Source organism: Anthonomus grandis, chromosome 19, assembly GCF_022605725.1.
Source record: "Anthonomus grandis grandis chromosome 19, icAntGran1.3, whole genome shotgun sequence".
Taxonomy (NCBI): domain Eukaryota; kingdom Metazoa; phylum Arthropoda; class Insecta; order Coleoptera; family Curculionidae; genus Anthonomus; species Anthonomus grandis.
Genome location: NC_065564.1, coordinates 907,986 through 929,824, shown reverse-complemented (window position 1 = coordinate 929,824; position 21,839 = coordinate 907,986). Strand labels below are relative to the sequence as shown.

Below are 21,839 nucleotides of genomic sequence, written 5' to 3'. Positions count from 1 at the left end.
CGATTGGAATCTCGGAAACCATAAGAGTCCATCTCCGGAAGTATCCGTAACTTTACAATTTTTTAAACGTCATTTTATTAAACTCCAAATTGCGCAACTTTGTCTCCATTTAACTCTTACACTTTCCGAGACTCCAATGGTCAGCCTTGAATTTGGGACCCCCTGTACACTTTATTTATAATTGAAGTTCAACCAAAAAGGCACGTCCCGGTATACACCATAAATAAACGTTTATTTAACTATCGTCGCGCGTTGCTCTAGCTCCCTCTAGAGCTAGTTACACTATAAAGAAAAAAACGATGAGAAAAGAAACAAACGACAGTGAGTCGAGTAAATTGGAACGTTCGGATAATCCCCCGGTTAATCCGCTCTCTTGACGAGTTTCCCCCTGCTGCCTTAAGTGAAAAGTTGTTTTCCGGAATTAAGTTGGTTCGTTGAACACGCCGGATTAAGACACCCCCGAAAAGGCGTCACATCTGACTCCTCCGGGGGACCAACAGTAAAACCACCCACTCTAATTTTATCACATATATATTCTTAAATAGGGAAACAAATAATATCAGTTTTATGTACAACTAGTATCACAGATTAGTCCGTATATAATATGTTTGTCAACCAGTTCACGCACCCTTAAAAGAACACTTTCACGAGAAACACCCCCAGGGAGACGAGCCTCGACGGGGGCATGAGCATCAAATTGGTCCGGGCACCTGCAAGTAACACCCCCCCACCTCGCTCTCAACAATAAATTCTTACAACCGATCCAGACTTACCTGAAGAGTTTCTCTCGCCCATTAAGAGTACGGACGCGGGATGGGGCGTGTCCGGTTTCACCTGGACCTCCAGGCTCCTCGCCCGGTACAATTTAAAGAGGGAGGCCTCGCAGGTGATCCTCAACGGTTCCCAGCTGCCCCCCACCCCGGATAGTTCCAGGCGCGCCGTTTTTTGTTCCAGAGACTGGTCCGCCAACGGCGTGATTTGTTCGGAGGTGTAGCCCGGAACCTGGAACGAACGAGTTTCGAGAGTGGAAATCAGCAATCAGTTGTTATGGAAAAGGAACTTTTTATATCTCTATTATGACGATTGAGTCACTGTCTTACCTTTTCGTCGTTTACGAAGAAAGTGACGTTTGAGGCTGGATGGCTGGGGGGGACGTGGCAGTCGGCTATTAGAGGCCTCCCGTGTTCCAGGCCGGTTTTGTCTACGGTGACCAGTGGGATCCCTACGGGAACCACTGGAAAAAAACAACCCTTTTTTTTAAGTGAAATTATTGGGGTTGTTTGGGGCGTGGCGTCTTTATTATACATCGGAGGGAAATGTGCTATGAGGGTTTTTTAAAGGGTTCGTCGAGCTCTTGGTGGTGTAAAAAAGAATTTCGGGATTCGGAGGGTTTTTTGGAAATTTTTTAGATTTCCGGTGCTTGGAACGTTCTTAAAAAAACGTTCATAGTTTCCTTATTAGGCTGTTTAGGGCAAAAAGGTATTCCTGCTTTTTTCGGGGTATTTTTGCAAAGAATTGAATGCAAAAGTAAAAACCCTAATTTTCCTTATAGTTCCAGAGAAAATTGGGAAAATATGAAAATCAGTTTTTATGAATTATCTCGAAAATTACTACAGATAGAAGTGTGAAATATTTTGCAAACGGTAGATCTTTTTAGCTCAAACAACTTTTGTTTAAACGATTTTTCTCTCAGCTGCATAGATTTTCCAAAAAAAAATTAACAACATTTTTTGGAGAATTTCCCAGTGAAGTACGTGCAATTTTGGGCTAAAAAACAATTTTTTAAATTAAATTTTCGGTTATGGAAATTAGCTTATGATAATTCTAAGCCAGTTTCTCCTTTAAAATATTTTCTATAGAACAATTTTTTTGAGTTAGAGCCAATTTTTGAGTCATTTTAGAGGAAAAATATTTTCAACAATTTTTTGTGCTCTTATTATGAAACTTAGAAAAAAGTGTTATTAGGATTTTTTTATATCAATTTAATGCTCTACTAAATGGTTATTTTGTTTTTTATTTTTTGAAAATTTTAATTTTTCGAAATTTTTGACCTCAAAAATTGGGCTGTTTTTCAAAAATCCTTTATAGCTCCCTTATTATGCAATTTAGGGCAAAAAGGTATTCTAACTTTTTTTTAGGCATCCTTGCATAGAACCCAATACAAAAGTAAAAATAGTAATTTTCCTCATAGTTTCGGAGAAAATTGGAAAAATATGAAAATCGGTTTTCTTCAATTTTCTCAAAAACGGTCAAACCTAAAATTGTAAAATATTTTGCAAACGATAGCCCCTTTTAGGCCAAACAACTTTTGTAAAAACGATTTTTCTCTCAGGCTCACAGATTTTCCAAAAAAAAATTAAAACCATTTTTTAGAGAATTTCCCTGGGGTATTCCCTGCAAAAAGTTGCCCCAAAAAACGATTTTTTTAAATGGGAATTTTTCGGTCCGGAAAGTATTTTAGAACAATTCTAACATATTTTCCTCCCTTAAAACGTTTAATACTCAACATTTTTTTTGAGTTAGAGCCAATTTTTGAGTCATTTTTGAGGAAAAATATTTTCAAAAATTTTTTGTGCTCTTATTATGAAACTTAGAAAAAAGTGTTATTAGGATTTTTTCATGCTAATTTAATGCTTTACTAAGTGGCAATTTTGTTTTTGGATTTTTCGAAAATTTTAATTTTTCGAAATTTTTGACCTCAAAAATTGGGCTGTTTTTCAAAAATCTTTAATAGCTCCCTTATTATGCAATTTAGGGCAAAAAAGTATTCAACCTTTTTTTTAGGCATCCTTGCATAGAACCCAATACAAAAGTAAAAATAGTAATTTTCCTCATAGTTCCAGAGAAAATTAGGAAAGTATGAAAATCAGTTTTCTTGAATTTTCTCAAAAACGGTCAAACTTAAAATTATAAAATATTTTGCAAATGATAGCCCCTTTTAGGCCAAACAACTTTTGTAAAAACGATTTTTCTCTTAGACTCACAGATTTTCCAAAAAAAAATTAAAACCATTTTTTAGAGAATTTCCCTGGGGTATTCCCTGCAAAAGTTGACCCAAAAATCGATTTTTTTAAATAGGAATTTTTCGTTCGAAAAAGCGTTTTAGAGCAATTCTAACATATTTTCCTTCCTTAAAACGTTTAATACTCAACAATTTTTTTGAGTTAGAGCCAATTTTTGAGTCATTTTTGAGGAAAAATATTTTCAAAAATTTCTTGTGCTCTTATTATGAAACTTAGAAAAAAGTGTTATTAGGATTTTTTTATGTCTATTTAATGCTTTACTAAGTGGCAATTTTGTTTTTGGATTTTTCGAAAATTTTAATTTTTCGAAATTTTTGACCTCAAAAATTGGGCTGTTTTTCAAAAATCCTTTATAGCTTCCTTATTATGCAATTTAGGGCAAAAAGGTATTCTAACTTTTTTTTAGGCATCCTTGCATAGAACCCAAAACAAAAGTAAAAACAGTAATTTTCCTCATAGTTCCAGAGAAAATTAGGAAAATATGAAAATCGGTTTTCTTGAATTTTCTCTAAAACGGTCAAACCTAAAATTGTAAAATTTTTTGCAAACGATAGCCCCTTTTAGGCCAAACAACTTTTGTTAAAACGATTTTTCTCTTAGACTCACAGATTTTCCAAAAAAAAATTAAAACCATTTTTTAGAGAATTTCCCTGGGGTATTCCCTGCAAATTTTGCCCCAAAAAACGATTTTTTTAAATGGGCATTTTTCGGTCCGGAAAGTATTTTAGAGCAATTCTAACATATTTTCCTCCCTTAAAACGTTTATTACTCAACAATTTTTTTGAGTTAGAGCCAATTTTTGAGTCATTTTTGAGAAAAAATATTTTCAAAAATTTTTTGTGCTCTTATTATGAAACTTAGAAAAAAGTGTTATTAGGATTTTTTTATATCAATTTAATGCTTTACTAAGTGGCAATTTTGTTTTTGGATTTTTCGAAAATTTTAATTTTTCGAAATTTTTGACCTCAAAAATTGGGCTGTTTTTCAAAAATCCTTCATAGCTTCCTTATTATGCAATTTAGGGCAAAAAGGTATTCTACCTTTTTTTAGGCATCCTTGCATAGAACCCAATACAAAAGTAAAAACACCAATTTTCCTCATAGTTTCGGAGAAAATTGGAAAAATATGAAAATCGGTTTTCTTGAATTTTCTCAAAAACGGTCAAACCTAAAATTATAAAATATTTTGCAAACGATAGCCCTTTTTAGGCCAAACAACTTTTGTTAAAACGTTTTTCCTCTCAGCCTCACAGATTTTCCAAAAAAAAATTAAAACCATTTTTTAGAGAATTTCCCTGGGGTATTCCCTGCAAAAAATTGACCCAAAAATCGATTTTTTTAAATAGGAATTTTTCGTTCGAAAAAGCGTTTTAGAGCAATTCTAACATATTTTCCTCCCTTAAAACGTTTAATACTCGACAATATTTTTGAGTTAGAGCCAATTTTTGAGTCATTTTTGAGGAAAAATATTTTCAAAAATTTTTTGTGCTCTTATTATGAAACTTAGAAAAAAGTGTTAATAAGATTTTTTCATGCTAATTTAATGCTTTAGTAAATGGTTATTTTGTTTTTTTATTTTTCGAAAATTTTAATTTTTCGAAATTTTTGACCTCAAAAATTGGGCTGTTTTTCAAAAATCCTTCATAGCTCCCTTATTATGCAATTTAGGGCAAAAAGGTATTCTACCTTTTTTTTAGGCATCCTTGCATAGAACCCAATACAAAAGTAAAAACACCAATTTTCCTCATAGTTTCGGAGAAAATTGGAAAAATATGAAAATCGGTTTTCTTGAATTTTCTCTAAAACGGTCAAACCTAAAATTGTAAAATATTTTGCAAACGATAGCCCCTTTTAGGCCAAACAACTTTTGTTAAAACGATTTTTCTCTTAGGCCCACAGATTTTCCAAAAAAAAATTAAAACCATTTTTTAGAGAATTTCCCTGGGGTATTCCCTGCAAAAAGTTGACTCAAAAATCGATTTTTTTAAATAGGCATTTTTCGGTCTGGAAAATATTTTAGAGCAATTCTAACATATTTTCTTCCCTTAAAACGTTTAAAACTCAACAATTTTTTTGAGTTAGAGCCAATTTTTGAGTCATTTTTGAGGAAAAATATTTTCAAAAATTTTTTGTGCTCTTATTATAAAACTTAGAAAAAAGTGTTATTAGGATTTTTTCATGCTAATTTAATGCTCTACTAAGTAGCAATTTTGTTTTTGGATTTTTCGAAAAATTTATTTTTTCGAAATTTTTGACCTCAAAAATTGGGCTGTTTTTCAAAAATCTTTAATAGCTCCCTTATTATGCACTTTAGGGCAAAAAGGTATTTTAACTTTTTTTCAGGCATCCTTGCATAGAACCCAATACAAAAGTAAAAATAGTAATTTTCCTCATAGTTTCGGAGAAAATTGGAAAAATATGAAAATCGGTTTTCTTCAATTTTCTCAAAAACGGTTAAACCTAAAATTGTAAAATATTTTGCAAACGATAGCCTCTTTTAGGCCAAACAACTTTTGTAAAAACGATTTTTCTCTCAGGCTCACAGATTTTCCAAAAAAAAATTAAAACCATTTTTTAGAGAATTTCCCTGGGGTATAATACCATGCAAATTTTGACCCAAAAATCGATTTTTTTAAATAGGCATTTTTCGTTCCAGAAAGCGTTTTAGAGCAAATCTATCGTATTTTCCTCCCTTAAAACGTTTATTACTCAACAATTTTTTTGAGTTAGAGCCAATTTTTGAGTCATTTTTGAGGAAAAATATTTTCAAAAATTTTTTGTGCTCTTATTATAAAACTTAGAAAAAAGTGTTATTAGGATTTTTTCATGCTAATTTAATGCTCTACTAAGTGGCAACTTTGTTTTTGGATTTTTAGAAAATTTTAATTTTTCGAAATTTTTGACCTCAAAAAATGGGCTGTTTTTCAAAAATCTTTAATAGCTCTCTTATTATGCACTTTAGGACAAAAACGTATTTTGACTTTTTTTCAGGCATCCTTGCATAGAACCCAATACAAAAGTAAAAATAGTAATTTTCCTCATAGTTTCAGAGAAAATTAGGAAAATATGAAATACGGTTTTCTTGAATTTTCTCAAAAACGGTCAAACCTAAAATTATAAAATATTTTGCAAACGATAGCCCTTTTTAGGCCAAACAACTTTTGTTAGAACGATTTTTCTCTTAGGCTCACAGATTTTCCAAAAAAAAACTAAAACCATTTTTTAGAGAATTTCCCTGGGGTATTCCCTGCAAAAAGTTGACCCAAATATCGATTTTTTTAAATAGGAATTTTTCGTTCCAGAAAGCGTTTTAAAGCAATTCTATCGTATTTTCCTCCCTTAAAACGTTTATTACTCAACAATTTTTTTGAGTTAGAGCCAATTTTTGAGTCATTTTTGAGGAAAAATATTTTCAAAAATTTTTTGTGCTCTTATTATGAAACTTAGAAAAAAGTGTTATTAGGATTTTTTTATGTCAATTTAATGCTTTACTAAGTGGCAATTTTGTTTTTGAATTTTTTGAAAATTTTAATTTTTCGAAATTTTTGACCTCAAAAATTGGGCTGTTTTTCAAAAATCCTTCATAGCTCCCTTATTATGCAATTTAGGGCAAAAAGGTATTCTACCTTTTTTTTAGGCATCCTTGCATAGAACCCAATACAAAAGTAAAAACACCAATTTTCCTTATAGTTTCGGAGAAAATTGGAAAAATATGAAAATCGGTTTTCTTGAATTTTCTCAAAAACGGTCAAACCTAAAATTATAAAATATTTTGCAAACGATAGCCCTTTTTAGGCCAAACAACTTTTGTTAAAACAATTTTTCTCTCAGCCTCACAGATTTTCCAAAATAAAATTAAAACCATTTTTTAGAGAATTTCCCTGGGGTATTCCCTGCAAATTTTGACCCAAAAAACGATTTTTTTTTAAATGGGCATTTTTCGGTCTGGAAAGTATTTTAGAGCAATTCTAACATATTTTCCTCCCTTAAAACGTTTAATACTCAACAATTTTTTTGAGTTAGAGCCAATTTTTGAGTCATTTTTGAGGAAAAATATTTTCAAACATTTTTTGTGCTCTTATTATGAAACTTAGAAAAAAGTGTTATTAGGATTTTTTTATGTCAATTTAATGCTTTACTAAGTGGCAATTTTGTTTTTGAATTTTTCGAAAATTTTCATTTTTCGAAATTTTTGACCTCAAAAATTGGGCTGTTTTTCAAAAATCCTTCATAGCTCCCTTATTATGCAATTTAGGGCAAAAAGGTATTCTAATTTTTTTTTTGGCATCCCTGCATAGAACCCAATACAAAAGCAAAAACAGTAATTTTCCTCATAGTTCCAGAGAAAATTAGGAAAATATGAAAATCGGTTTTCTTGAATTTTCTCAAAAACGGTCAAACCTAAAATTATAAAATATTTTGCAAACGATAGCCCTTTGTAGGCCAAACAACTTTTGTAAAAACAATTTTTCTCTTAGCCTCACAGATTTTCCAAAAAAAAATTAAAACCATTTTTTAGAGAATTTCCCTGAGGGTATACCATGCAAATTTTGACCCAAAAATCGATTTTTTTAAATGAGCATTTTTCCTTCCAAAAACCATTTTAGACAAATTTTAACACATTTTCCTCCCATTAAATCATTTTCCACGTAACAATTTTTGAGTTACAGCCAATTTTTGAGGAAAAAAATATTTTCAAAAATTTTTCGTGCCCTTACTATAAACCTGAGCAAAAAACCTCATAAGGATTTTTCAAAGGGTTCCCCAAGCCCTAAATAATAAAACAAAAAACTCTTCAATTCCGATGACTTTTTCAAAAATTTTCCTGATTTCCGGCACCGGAAACCCCGTTTAAATCCCTTACTATTCATTTTTCCGAAAAAATCATAGAACCCTTTTCGATCGGTCGCATTAAGGCGCATCAATTGCCAAACTAAAAAAAACACAAGTTCTCCAACAAATCGGGCTATTGAATAAATTAATGTAGATTTAATTAAAATCTATCCGGGACAGAAAAACGCCCCTGCAAATAAATTTCCATTTATTAAATAAATTCAACGAATACCGACGCACTGAAACTTTTAATTATTAAAACATGATATAAAGCCCTTTATGGCCGGAAAATGCGTTCGCCCTATTAAAAGTAATATCCCCAAGGGATTGGGGGGGGGGGGGGGGGAGAAGGAGGATTATTTTAATAAAATTTTATATTTTTGCGTGCGTGGAGGGTTAACGGGGGCGGAATCGGGCGATCCGGTCGGCCCCAAAAATCAACCAACAAACAATCATCGAGAGTCGCTCGTTAACGCGGTGATTTACCATAAAACGTATAAAGGGGAAAAATTTATGGGAAAGCGAAAATCAATTGTAAAGGCGCCCGGAATTGAATCCTCCGGATTACAATGGGAGATTTACAGTGCGGCGGAATCGTCCTAACAATAATGCTCCTCCCGCATGGCGGTTTATCGACCAATTAGTTGGCGCATCTTAAGGTCACTTAATCGAGTAATTTTTAAATAACATCCGTCGTCGTCCGTTTAAATTATGCACGAGTAATCGATTGCCACGGAGGGTAATTTACCTTAACCTCAATCGGAAAACAAATGCCGCCCCGATAAAGTCTCCAAAACGTAAAGTGCTCCCGTAGTAGTAAAACGACCCGTTTTACCGGCACACATTTACGAGAGAACAAGCGACCCTGTCTCTCCACCCCGCTTCCGCTTGCTGGAATACGAGTTCATTTTGGAAATTGAGAGGCCCCATTTGGAGCAGCTGTTCCGGAGGGCCGAGGTCCCCCCTGTACCTTAATCACACGATGTAATGATGCTGTCGTTACTCGATGCTAAAAATTGCGGTTCAGTGCGATCGGTGGTTGAGAGCAAAATTGGAATGGATAAAGCTTTAGAAGTTCTTAAGTTTTCATGATAAATTAATGAAATAAACGGCAATTGGTGCCGAAATAATGTGGCTATGTAGTTATTAAGTCATTTATGGCACTTCCTTTATTAAAAAGTGTCAAAATTGTCAATTTACTTGCAAGTGAAAATTTTATAGTTAATATTCAGACCGATCAAGGACGCGAGTTTTCAAATTAAATTTGATCTGGAAAAAGCTTCATAACTTCTCAACTTTTCAAGATAAATGATTGAAATAAATTGCATGTTGTACTGAAATGATGTAGCTATGTAGCTGTATAGTCAGCTACAGCGCTTTACTTTTAAAAATGCCAAAATTTTGAATTTACTGGCAAGTAAAGCTCTAATGTTTTATATTGAAAGCGACTAGGGATACGAGTTTTCAAATTAAAGTTAGACTCGAAAAAGCTTCATAACTTTTTGGCTTTTAAAGATAAATGGTTGAAATAAACAGCAATTGGTACTGAAATGATGTAGCAATGTAGCTGTATACTGAGCCTTTTAAAAAATGTCATAATTTTGAATTTATTGGCAAACAAAATTATTACATTTAATACACAAAGCGATCAGGGACGAGAGTTTTCAAATTGAAGTTGAACTGGAAAAAGCGTCATAACTTCTTAGCTTTTTTTTGATATTATTTTTTTGAATTGATACTGAAATGATGTAGCTATGTAGCTGTATAGTAAGCTACAGCAAGTCTTCCATAAAATGTAGTTAAATTGTGTGTTTCCCTTCAAGATAAATTATTCTGATTAATATTCAAAGTGATCAGGGACGAGAGTTTCCAAACAAACGTGTGCCTGGGCTAAGCTTCATAATTTCTCAGATTTTTAAGATAATTCATTGAAATCAACGGCAAATGATACTAAAATGATGTGGCTATGCAACATTTTATTAAAAATAGTCTAGATTTTGGATGTACTGACAGGAAAAATTAAAAACTTCAGACGTTCTATATATTTTCTTCTAATGCATTTTGGCTGCTGTTTTTCCAGGCGTATTTTCATCTCTTTTCTAGGCATTTTTCATGTCGTTTTTCCAGAGAAATGTCGTCAATTTCTACATGTATTTGCTGTAATTTCTCCTCTCTTTCCAGACATTTAAAGCATTTTTCCATCCCTTTTTGTAGGCATTGTTCTTGTTGTTTTTCCAGGGAAATTACGTCAATTTTCGCAGGCATTTGCTGCTATTTTTCCTTTGTTTTCCAGGCACCTTTCGAAGCTTTTTTTAGGGCATTTTTCTGGTTGATTGTCCAGAGAAAGATCTTTAATTTTTGCAGGCATTGTCTGTTATTTCTCATTTCCTTTGCGGGAAATTTAAGCATCTTTCCACCCTTTTTCTAGTAATTTTTCTTGTTGTTATTACAGGAAAATGCTATTAGTATTCCAGGCAATTAAAGCATGTTTCTATCCCTTTTCCAGGCATTTTATTGCAGGGACAATTTTTGTCAGTCATTTGCTGTGATTTCAAATTAAAGTTGGACTACAAAAAACGCCATAGCTTCTTAGCTGTTTAAGATACATTAATGAAATAAATAGCAATTGGTACTGAAATAATGTGGCTATGTAGCTGTATAGTCAGCTACGGCGCTTTCATTTTAAAAGTGACAAAATTTTGAATTTACATTATCATATATAATATTCAAAGCGATTAGGGACGCGAGTTTTCAAATCGTCATTGGCCTGGTCAAAGCTTCATAACTTCTCAGCTATTGAAGATAAATGATTAAAATAAAAATTAATTGGTACTCTAAAGATGAAGCTACTGAGCTACATAGCTAGCTACAGCATTTTCTTCATAAAAAGTGGTCAATTTTTCCATTTTCCTATAAGGAATATCACAATAAATAATATTCAAACTGATCAGGGATGCGAGTTTTCAAATAAACATGAGCCTGGAAGATGCTTCATAACTTCTCAGCTTTTTAAGATAATTTGTCGAAATAAACAGTAATTGGTACTGAAATGATGTAGCTATGTAGCTGTATAGTCAGCCTCTTAAAAAGTGTCATAACTTTAAATTTACTGACAAATTAAATTATCGTATTTAATATGCAAAGCGATCAGGGACGCGAGTTTTCAAATCGGCATTGGCCTGGTAAATGCTTCATAACTTCTCAGCTATTTAAGATAAATGATTGAAATAAAAATTAATTGGTACTCTAAAGATAAAGCTATCGATCTACATAGCTAGCTACAGCATTTTTTTCATAAAAAGTGGTCAATTTTCCCATTTTCCTATAAGGAATATCACAATAAATAATATTCAAACTGATCAGGGACGCGAGTTTTCAAATAAACATGAGCCTGGAAGAAGCTTCATAACTTCTCAGCTTTTTAAGATAATTTGTCAAAATAAACAGTAATTGGTCCTGGAACAATGTACCTAAGTAGCCAAGATATCTACGACAAATCCCTCACTCTCAATGCATCCCTTAATCGCGTGTAATGGCGCCGTCGTTACTTAATGCCCAAACAACAACCCTTTAAGCTCGATTTAAAAATCCTCGTAGAGCGTATCGGTTTATCCTAATAAAAAGGGCAATTTCCTTTTATACGAAGAAGGTAAAATCCAGAATCCATCCACTACTCGCTCTCCCCTTATGCACGACCTAATTAATATTAGATGGCCTCCCGGAATTTTGTTTATGGGGCAGTAAACTCGCGTTATACGAACGTAAAATGGAAAATAAATTTATTAGGAGGGCATGTGAGGAGGAGCCGCGTTTATATTACTACTACTACTACTTGACTAAAGGAATTTTTTTTTGTTTTTTAGGGTGTAAAACTCACCGGCAACTGTCATGGGCGCGGACCTGACGTCGGTATGGAACGAGGGTGCGTCCGCGGAAACTTCGCACTGGAACAGTCCGGAAATGTCGCGGCCCACGGACAACAGGGTGACCTTGTTCGCATCCGATACGGAAACCTGGAAAACCGTCGTTTGTTTCGATTGGTGTGACACTTTCGTGGGAAAACTTACGTCCACGTGGATTCCTTGGATGGTGAACACCCTGGTGGGCGGTTCCTCTTTAGGGACGTAGCGGTAAAACTCGTCGTTCTCCCGGTACCATTTGACCGAATAAAGTTGGGCCCCCTGTAGGTCGTACTGGCAATCGAGGGTGGCCGAGTGGCCCTCCCTAACCGCCCTCGGAATAGTCAGTTTCATCCCCTTGAGGCTCTTTGTGTGACGGATTTCTGTAACGCAAAAACGTTAAATTTATATAAGGGGGACGTTTCATTTGCCGTCATCAGATCCAGATTTACGATGGCGACTTATTATCGATAGACAAAACGTTAATTACGCGGACCAGTAGTTTATGACGTAATTCGAATCTTGGATCCAGGGAGCATCCTGGATAATTTAATGGCAATTATAACCGTCGATGGTTTAAGGGTGGTTTATGTGCCCGGGCAGCAATCGTCTTATCCAGACTGTGAAAATAAATTGTATGTGCAGGGGGATGGGTTTAATGGCGCCGGATAAACAGTTTCAATGGGGCGTAAGTTGTTTCCAGTAGGTACATTTCTATACTATACTGGGGAAACAACCCTCTGCGCCCCCCTTTGTCTTGTTATCTTTCAATTTTCCCGTGTTTTTCCCTTCGCCCTATAAATGGAACAATGGATTAATTCGCGGTTTGATATTACAGGGTGAAGGGGGGAGGGTGGTGGTTTTAAGCGAGTTTTAAGAGGGTCTAATTTAAATTAGTAAATAGAAGAGCCATTACCGCGGGGCCCCCACTATATAATGGAAGGCCCATTGTTTGGTCCTATAATTGGGGCAAATTGCGAACTGACTACTAATTTTCGGGGTTTTCGTGCAAACAAGGGACGATCGGATTGTGACGAAACACAGGTAATGGGATTAAATTTCTATTAAAACGTTCCTTTCAATTGTTTTTTTTTTCAGATTTTAGAGTCTACCGTTTGAGGAGTCTACGCCCTACTGATTCGCAGGCTAATTTACTTATGGACTTCGCATATCTATTGCCAATAGAACGCTTTATAATTCCAATAAGTTTCAAGTAAATTGGCCTTTATGGGACTTGATTTTTTGTAGACAATTTTTAGAAAAACCTTTCATAACTTAATAAGTAATGGACCAATTTACTTCCGGTTTTCTTCAGTAAATTACCAATAAATCGATTTATAACTCCAGTAAATGTCAAGTTAATTGGTCTTGATTTGAAATTTTTATGAATTTTTAAACTTGGGACTTGATTTTTTGTGGACTATTTTTTGAAAACCTTTCATAACTTAAAAAGTAATGGACCAATTTACTTCTGGTTTTCTTCGGTAAATTACCTATAAAACGATTTATAATTTCAGTAAGTTTCAAGTAAATTGCTCTCGATTTAAATTTTTTATGAATTTTTAAACTTGGGACTTGATTCTTTGTAGACCCTTTTTTGAAAACCTTTCATAACTTAAAAAGTAATAGACCAATTTACTTCTGGTTTTCTTTGGTAAATTACCAATAAAACGATTTATAATTCCAGTAAGTTTCAAGTAAATTGCTCGTGATTTAAGTTTTTTATGAATTTTTAAACTCGAGAGTAGATTTTTTTTTTACCGTTCTTTGAAAAAAAAATTATAAATGAAAAAATACTGGACCAATTTACTTATGGTCTTTGCACATCGTTTACAAATAGAACTGTTCATATTTTTAGTAACTTTTAAGTAAATTGGTCTTGATTTAAATTTTTTATAAATTTTTTTACTTGAGAGTAAATTTTTTTGACCAATCTTTAAGAAAAATTTATTATTTAAAAAATAATAAACCAATTTACTTATAGTCTTCACAGGTCGTTTACAAATAGAACTGTTTATATTCGTAGCAAGTTTCAAGTAAATTGATCTTGATTTGATTTTTTTATGAATATTTAAACTTAAGAGTAGATTTTTTTTGACTGTTCTTTGAAAAAAATTTACAATTTAAAAAATAATGAACCAGTTTACTTACAGTCTTCACACATCGTTTACAAATAGAACTGTTTATATTCGTAACAAGTTTCAAGTAAATTGGTCTTGATTTAAATTTTTTATGAATTTTTAAACTTGAGAGTAGATGTTTTTTGACCGTTCTTTGAAAAAAAATTATAATTTAAAAAATAATAGACCAGTTTACTTATGGTCTTCACACGTTGTTTACAAATGGAATTGTTTATATTCGTAGCAAGTTTCAAGTAAATTGGTCATGATTTAAATTTTTTATAAATTTTTAAACTTGGGACTAGATTTTTTTTGACCGTTCTTTAAGAAAAATTTATTATTTAAAAAATATTAGACCAATTTACTTATGGTCTTTGCACATCATTTGCAAATAGAACTGTTTATATTCGTAGCAAGTTTCAAGTAAATTGGTCTTGATTTGAACTTGTTATGAATTTTTAAACTTAGAACTAGATTTTTTGTGGGTTATTTTTTTGAAAACCCCTTTCTGGAAAATGTCACAATTCTCAAATCCCAATTTGAAATTTCCCAAAACGCGATAAATTAGCGTGTGTAAGAGGAGTAGGGGGGGGGGGGAGGCGGGCAGAGGGAAATTGAAAACACATTTATTCGCGGAGATAAACCGGCACTCGCCTATACATACACACACACACGAATTCGGTTATTTATAACTTTCCATATTTCCCCAGGTTCGCTTACTCTCCATCTCTCTCGCTCGTATAGTTCCTTCACGGCGGCAGACAGGCACTTGTTTTTTGAATTAGTATATCCGGATCGGATTACACCTTTAAAAATTCCATTTCGGAAACCTGCATCGCAATTCACGACAAGGCTTCTTTTAAAGAAGTCACTACTGGCATTCATTTATTGATTTCTTGAGCAAACTTTCGGTTATTCCAATTTTGACACAATCAAGTGTCTCTCCGCACCTCAGCGGTAAGTGAATTTCATCCCCCTCCCCCAAAAAAAAAACAACCCTCGACAGGGTAGGGAGAGTAACTCAATCATAATGTGGGTCACGAGTGCACCGGAGTACGTGAGACCCGAACCCGGATTTTTATCGAGACACTCTCTTTTTCCGGGCATTATTTCGGATTTGTGGGGTTAATATGAAGGGAGGAGAGTAAACAGGGAAGGGAAACTGCATTAGCGTTTGTCTAACATAAGACCGGAAAAATAAATAAATCATAAAACTCGAACCGTCACTGGTAGTAACTCGGGCGGAAAGATTTAAAGTCGGGGATGATAAAACAAACGCCGCCAGGTAAAAGACAATTGAAACGAGTTTTCGAACTCTCGGGGGCGAAGGGGGAAACTTTCACGTCACCATCGATCTGTCATTTTATAAGAATATTTTATTATGAGGGAATAAGAAAAATTAAAAAGTCATCGTTCAGGAGGTTATGGATAATAATTCCTCGCCCTCTCGAAAGTCGTATTTCCATTCGGCTACACAGAAAAGAAAATAAGTAAATTAGAGGCGCTCTATAAGAGACGACGAAGACGAAGCAGCAGCAGAAGAAGAAGAAGAAGAGGAGAAAGCGGCAAAAGGACAATAATGCCTTTAATACGATGTCTTTTATGCTGCCACCGAAACGGATCCGAATTGTGCTTTATTTAAATTATAATCCCCACTTAAAATCATAATTGAACGGACTGGATTTAGATCCCCGACAAGTCTCGGGAGCGGCTTTGGAGAGGGATAAATTGTATTTTCTTTTTTTATTTAATAATAAAAAAGGAAAAAAAAAACAATAGACTTAATAAATCCAGGAGGTGGTAGCTTTCGTCCTTTTCAATTCACGTTTTAATGGACCCTTTCGCGGGAGTTGAGTTGTTTATATATACGACCGGGTTCATACCTTTGCATTAATCTGCTGCATGAACTTAATTAAATTACACGTAGTATATACGTGAGGAGCTTCGCCTTTGGTTTATAATTTATTTAGGCCTTATCTAGTTCAAAATATGATGAGAAAAACTTGATTATTAATTGCAAAAAGGAAAAATTGCAAAGAGGAAATGCTTTGGGTGACTATACAGCTATATAGCTGCATCATTTCGGTACCTATAGCTATTTATTTTATGAATTTACCTTAAAAACCAAAAAAGTTATGAGACTTTTTCCAGACCAAGTTTAATTTGAAAACCACGTCCCTGGTCGCTTTGAATATTAAATATGGTCAATCAATTAGTCTTAAGTTTAAAAATTCATAAAAAATTTAAATCAAGGCCAATTTACTTGAAACTTACTAGGATTATAAACGGTTTTATTGTTAATGGGCGTGCGAAAACCACAAGTAAATTGGTCTAATATTTTTGAAATTATGAAATTTTTTCAAAAAAATGGTTAAAAAAAATCTGGTCTCAAGTTTAAAAATTCATATAAAATTTAAATCAAGGCCGATTTACATGAATCTTACTAAAACTATAGACGGTGTTATTCTTAATTGACATACGAAGATCACATGTAAATTGGTCTAATATTTTTGAAGTTATGAATTTTTTTCTAAAAATGGTTTAAAAAAATCTGGTCTTAAGTTTAAAAATCCATAAAAAATTCAAATCAAGGCCGATTTACTTGAAATTTACTAAAATTATCAACGGTTTTATTGTTAATCGGCGTGCGAAAAAATAAGTAAATTGGTCTAATATTTTTGAAATTATGATTTTTTTTCAAAAAAATGGTAAAAAAAAACTGGTCTCAAGTTTAAAAATTCATAGAAAATTTAAATCAAGGCCAATTTACATGAAACTTACTAAATTTATAGACAGTTTTATTCTTAATCGACATGCGAAAACCGTAAGTAAATTCGTCTAATATTTTTAAAATTATGAATTTTTTTCAAAAAAATGGTTGAAAAAAATCTGATCTCAAGTTTAAAAATTCATAAAAAATTAAAATCAAGGCCAATTTACATGAAACTTACTTAATTTATATACAGTTTTATTCTTAATTGACATGCGAAAACCATAAGTAAATTCGTTTAATATTTTTAAAATTATGAATTTTTTTCAAAAAAATGGTCAAAAATAAATCTGATCTCAAGTTTAAAAATTCATAGAAAATTTAAATCAAGGCCAATTTACATGAAACTTACTAAATTTATAAATAATTTTATTCTTAATCGACGGGTGAAAACCATAAGTAAATTCGTCTAACATTTTTAAAATTATGCATTTTTTTCAAAAAAATGGTCAAAAAAAAATCTGGTCTCAAGTTTAAAAATTCATAAAAAATTTAAATCAAGGCCAATTTACATGAAACTTACTAAGTTTATAGACAATTTTATTCTTAATCGACGTGTGACAACCATAAGTAAATTCGTCTAATATTTTTAAAGTAATGAAATTTTTTCAAAAAAATGGTTAAAAAAAATCTGGTCTCAAGTTTAAACATTCATAAAAAATTTAAATCAAGGCCAATTTACATGAAACTTACTAAATTTATAGACAGTTTTATTCTTAATCGACGTGTGAAAACCATAAGTAAATTCGTCTAATATTTTTAAAATTATGAATTTTTTAAAAAAAAAATTGTTAAAAAAAAAATCTGGTCTTAAGTTTAAAAATTCATAAAAAATTTAAATCAAGGCTAGGTGACATGAAACTTACTTCATTTATAGACGGTTTTATTCTTAATCGATATGCGAAAACCATAAGTAAATTCGTCTAATATTTTTAAAATTATAAATTTTTTTCAAAAAAATGGTAAAAAAAAAATCTGATCTCAAGTTTAAAAATTCATAAAAAATTTAAATCAAGACCAATTTACATTAAACTTACTAAATTTATAGACGGTTTTATTCTTAATACACGTGCGAAAACCATAAGTAAATTCGTCTAATATTTTTAAAATTATGAATTTTTTTCAAAAAAATGGTTAAAAAAAAATCTGGTCTCAAGTTTAAAAATTCATAAAAAATTTAAATCAAGGCCAATTTACATGAAACTTACTAAATTTATAGATGATTTTCTTCTTTATCGATGTGCGAAAACCATAAGTAAATTCATCTAATATTTTTAAAATTATTAATTTTTTTCAAAAAAATGGTTAAAAAAAAATCTGGTCTCAAGTTTAAAAATTCATAAAAAATTTAAATCAAGGCCAATTTACATGAAACTTACTAAATTTATAGATGATTTTCTTCTTTATCGATGTGCGAAAACCATAAGTAAATTCGTCTAATATTTTTAAAATCATGAATTTTTTTCAAAAAAATGGTTAAAAAAAAATCTGATCTCAAGTTTAAAAATTCATAAAAAATTTAAATCAAGGCCAATTTACATGAAACTTACTAAATTTATAGATGATTTTCTTCTTTATCGATATGCGAAAACCATGAGTAAATTCGTCTAACATTTTTAAAATTATGATTTTTTTTCAAAATAATGGTCAAAAAAAAATCTGGTCTCAAGTTTAAACATTTATAAAAAATTTAAATCAAAGCCAATTTACATGAAACTTACTAAATTTGTAGACAGTTATATTCTTAATCGACATGCAAAAACCATAAGTAAATTCGTTTAATATTTTTAAAGTTATGATTTTTTTTCAAAAAAGTGGTTAAAAAAAATCTGGTCTCAAGTTAAAAAATTCATAGAAAATTTAAATCAAGGCCAATTTAGATGAAACTTGCTAAATTTATAGACAGTTTTATTCTTAATCGACGTGCGAAAACCACAAGTAAATTGTTCTAATATTTTTTAAATTATGAATTTTTTTCAAAAAAATGGTTAAAAAAAATCTGGTCTCAAGTTTAAAAATTCATAAAAAATTTAAATCAAGGCCAATTTACATGAAACTTACTAAATTTATAGGCAGTTTTATTCTTAATCGACGTGCGAAAACCATAAGTAAATTCGTCTAATATTTTTAAAATTATGAATTTTTTTCAAAAAAATGTTCAAAAAAAAATCTGATCTCAAGTTTAAAAATTCATAAAAAATTTAAATCAAGACCAATTTACATGAAACTTACTGGAATTATAAAACGTTCTATTGGCAATCCATGGAAAAAGACCAAAAGAGAATTGGTTTATTACTTTTTACTATATGAAAAATTTTCAAAAAACGGTCTACGAAAAATCTAGTCCCAACTTTAAAAATTCATAAAAAATTCAAATTTAGTCCAATTTACGTGAAAATTACTGACAATATAAATATTTCTATTGCTAATCGATGTGCAAAGACCATAAATAAATTGGTCAATTATTTTTGAAATTATGATCTTTTTTCAAAAAAATTGTAAAAAAAAATGACATTTTCCAAAAGTTTCCACACAACGCAGACAATTATTTTATTCGTTGGGAAACTTCGTCGTTTATGGCGATCGATCATCTTTTGTGAACGCCGCAACTTTTACCACCCCATCCATTCATTAATCCAGATGGAAATGCCGTTGAGAAAATCATGATTAATTTTCAATTAGGGGTCGGACCCTCTAACCCCCCTCAAATAAACTCAAATTGTGTCCAAAGGGCTCAAAAGGGAACCTCATCGTGGGAAATTGTTTTTTCCTCCCTCAAGCGCTTTCTACCACTCAGTTTCCCGTTTTCTAAATAAATTGGGGCTTTTCGTCCCTGCAGGGAGGCCAATTTTCCGCATTAAATCTCAAATATGAAGCGAATTAAAAAAATAAATAAAAGAGATTCTCCTGGATTGTCTGGACTAACGAATTCAATTTATATAAAAGCTTCCACTGAGGAGGGTTTCCTATATTAAATTTGTCTCCCCTGTCAGTAGTCGTAGGGTAGGAGTTGCATAACTTGCCCCCCCCCCATTTAAAACAATTATTTCTCTATTTAACCGGAATTAATTGCACGTCAAGTGCAGGACCGCATCCGTAATTAGTTGATTTAATTAAGTTAAATTTAACGCGCGCACCACTTACTTTCGAAAATCAGTAAAATCGCCAGGGCCACGCACGTGGAAAACCGCATTTTTCCTTTTAGAAACTTATGAGGGGGAGGAAAGGGGGCTCAGTTTTTCCCGACGTTCACTTCATACTATTTTGCGCGTATTTTCGCCGTGAGAAAATTGCGAAAACGGTGGAAAAGCGTCGGTACGCGCGACGTCGGTTCACGAAACGGACTGACGGACGGACGTCGCGACGGAGAAAATATGCGCGAATTTCGGCGTCGGCACGGGACGCGGACGATCCCCGCACACGCATGCCCCGTTAAATTAAAAAAAAAATTAAAATTTGATTCGAAACGTTATTCGCGAAGTTAGCGAAAAATTTAATGATGCTTCGATGGAGTGGGGTGGAGCGGGGTGGTGTAAAAGTCTCTTTTCTATTCAAAAAATTGCATTCATCAGGGAAAAAATTGAGGCAAAAGGGGGTTTCCAATTGTACAATTTCCGTGTTAAAAATGTAAATTAAAAGGCCCTTATGTGGCCAGAGGCTACGCATCTACAAGATCTGAACTGAAAAAAGCTTTATAGCTTCGTAAGTTTTTGGGGTAAATTAATTAAATAAACAGCCTTTTGGGCTAAAATAGTATAGCTATATTATTGGGTAGTCAATTACGGCATATTCTTATTTAAAAATGTCAAAATCTTAAATTTACTGCCAAGGAAAAATATTATAGTTGATATTCAAAGCGATGAGGGACATGAGTTTTCAAATTAAAGTTGGTCTGAAAAAAGTCTTATAACTTCTTGGGTTTACAAGATAAATTAGTGAAATAAACAGCAGTAGGTACTGGAATAATGTGGCTATGTAGCTGTATAGTCAGCTACAGCAGATTTTTATATAAAAGCGTAAAAATTTTCAATTTACTGACATGAAAAATTATTATAATAAATATAATTTAAAGCGATGTGGGACATGAGTTTTCAAATGAAACTTGGTCTGAAAAAAGTTATATAACTTTTTAGGTATTTAAGATACATTAATCAAATAAACGACACTTGGTACTGAAATGATGTAGCTATGTAGTTGTTTAGTCAGCTACGGCACATTCTTATTTAAAATAGTCAAAATTTTAAATTTACTGGGGAGACTAATCATTTTAATAAATATAATTCAAAGTGATGTGGGACCTGAGTTTTCAAATGAAAGTTGGTTTGAAAAAAGCTTAATAACTTTTTAAGTTTTTTAAATAAATTAGTAAAATAAACGGTAATAGGTACTCGAATGATGTAGTTTTGTAGCTGTATAGTCAGCTATAGCGTATTTTTATTTATAAGCGCTATTAATTTGTATTTAATTATAATTAAAAATTATTGTCCTGGTCAGATTTTGGGTTTCGGGATCAGTAAAATAAAATTCCAATTTAACTCAAAATGGCCAACGTTTCGCGAAAATATATTTGCTTCCTCAGGGGGCCTAAAAAAAAGCAAGTTTTTGTAAAAACATAATTGTTTTTTTTTATATATTTCTTAACACAAGACAAGACACGTACGAATTAAAATGTTTTGGTATAATCATAAAGGACAATGATAAAATATGTACTATTGATGGTTATCAATTATTTATTTCGATTTTTATTTCTTTGATGCACTTCTAGCAGTTATTTAAAAAAAAAAATCTTGTATTTTTAGCGCCCTGAGGAGGCAAATATATTTTAAGAAACGTCGGTCATGTTGTGTTAAACTGGACGTTTATTTCACTGATCCTGAAATCCAAACTCACTAGACAACTAACAAAATTTTGGATCAAAACTAATTAAATTGATTATTCAACGGGATCAGGAGTATGAGTTCTCAAATTAAACTTGGTCTGAAAAAAGTTTCATAACTTCTTAGGTTTTCAAGATAAATTAGTGAAATAAACAGCAATACCTAGTGAATTAATGTAGCTATGTAACTGTATAGTATGCTAGAGCACATTTTTATTAAAAGTGTCAACATTTCGAAGTTAGTTGCAAGAAGAACTCTTAAAATTAATATTTAAAGCGATCAGGGACGCGAGTTCTTAAATTAAACTTGGTCCGAAAA

General features: G+C 32.2%; 1 protein-coding gene across 1 annotated transcript; it reads right to left on the bottom strand.

Annotated features, from left to right (window-relative positions):
* Positions 1–513: 513 nt before the first annotated feature.
* On the bottom strand, positions 514–19,997 carry LOC126747570 (uncharacterized). Its single transcript, XM_050456307.1, has 6 exons — positions 19,789–19,997; positions 11,923–12,137; positions 11,733–11,868; positions 1,101–1,234; positions 774–1,002; positions 514–710 (listed from the first exon to the last, which is right to left on the bottom strand). The coding sequence occupies exons 1-6, from the start codon at positions 19,835–19,837 to the stop codon at positions 631–633; spliced, it is 843 nt and encodes a 280-aa protein (XP_050312264.1). The 5' UTR covers positions 19,838–19,997; the 3' UTR covers positions 514–630.
* Positions 19,998–21,839: the final 1,842 nt, after the last annotated feature.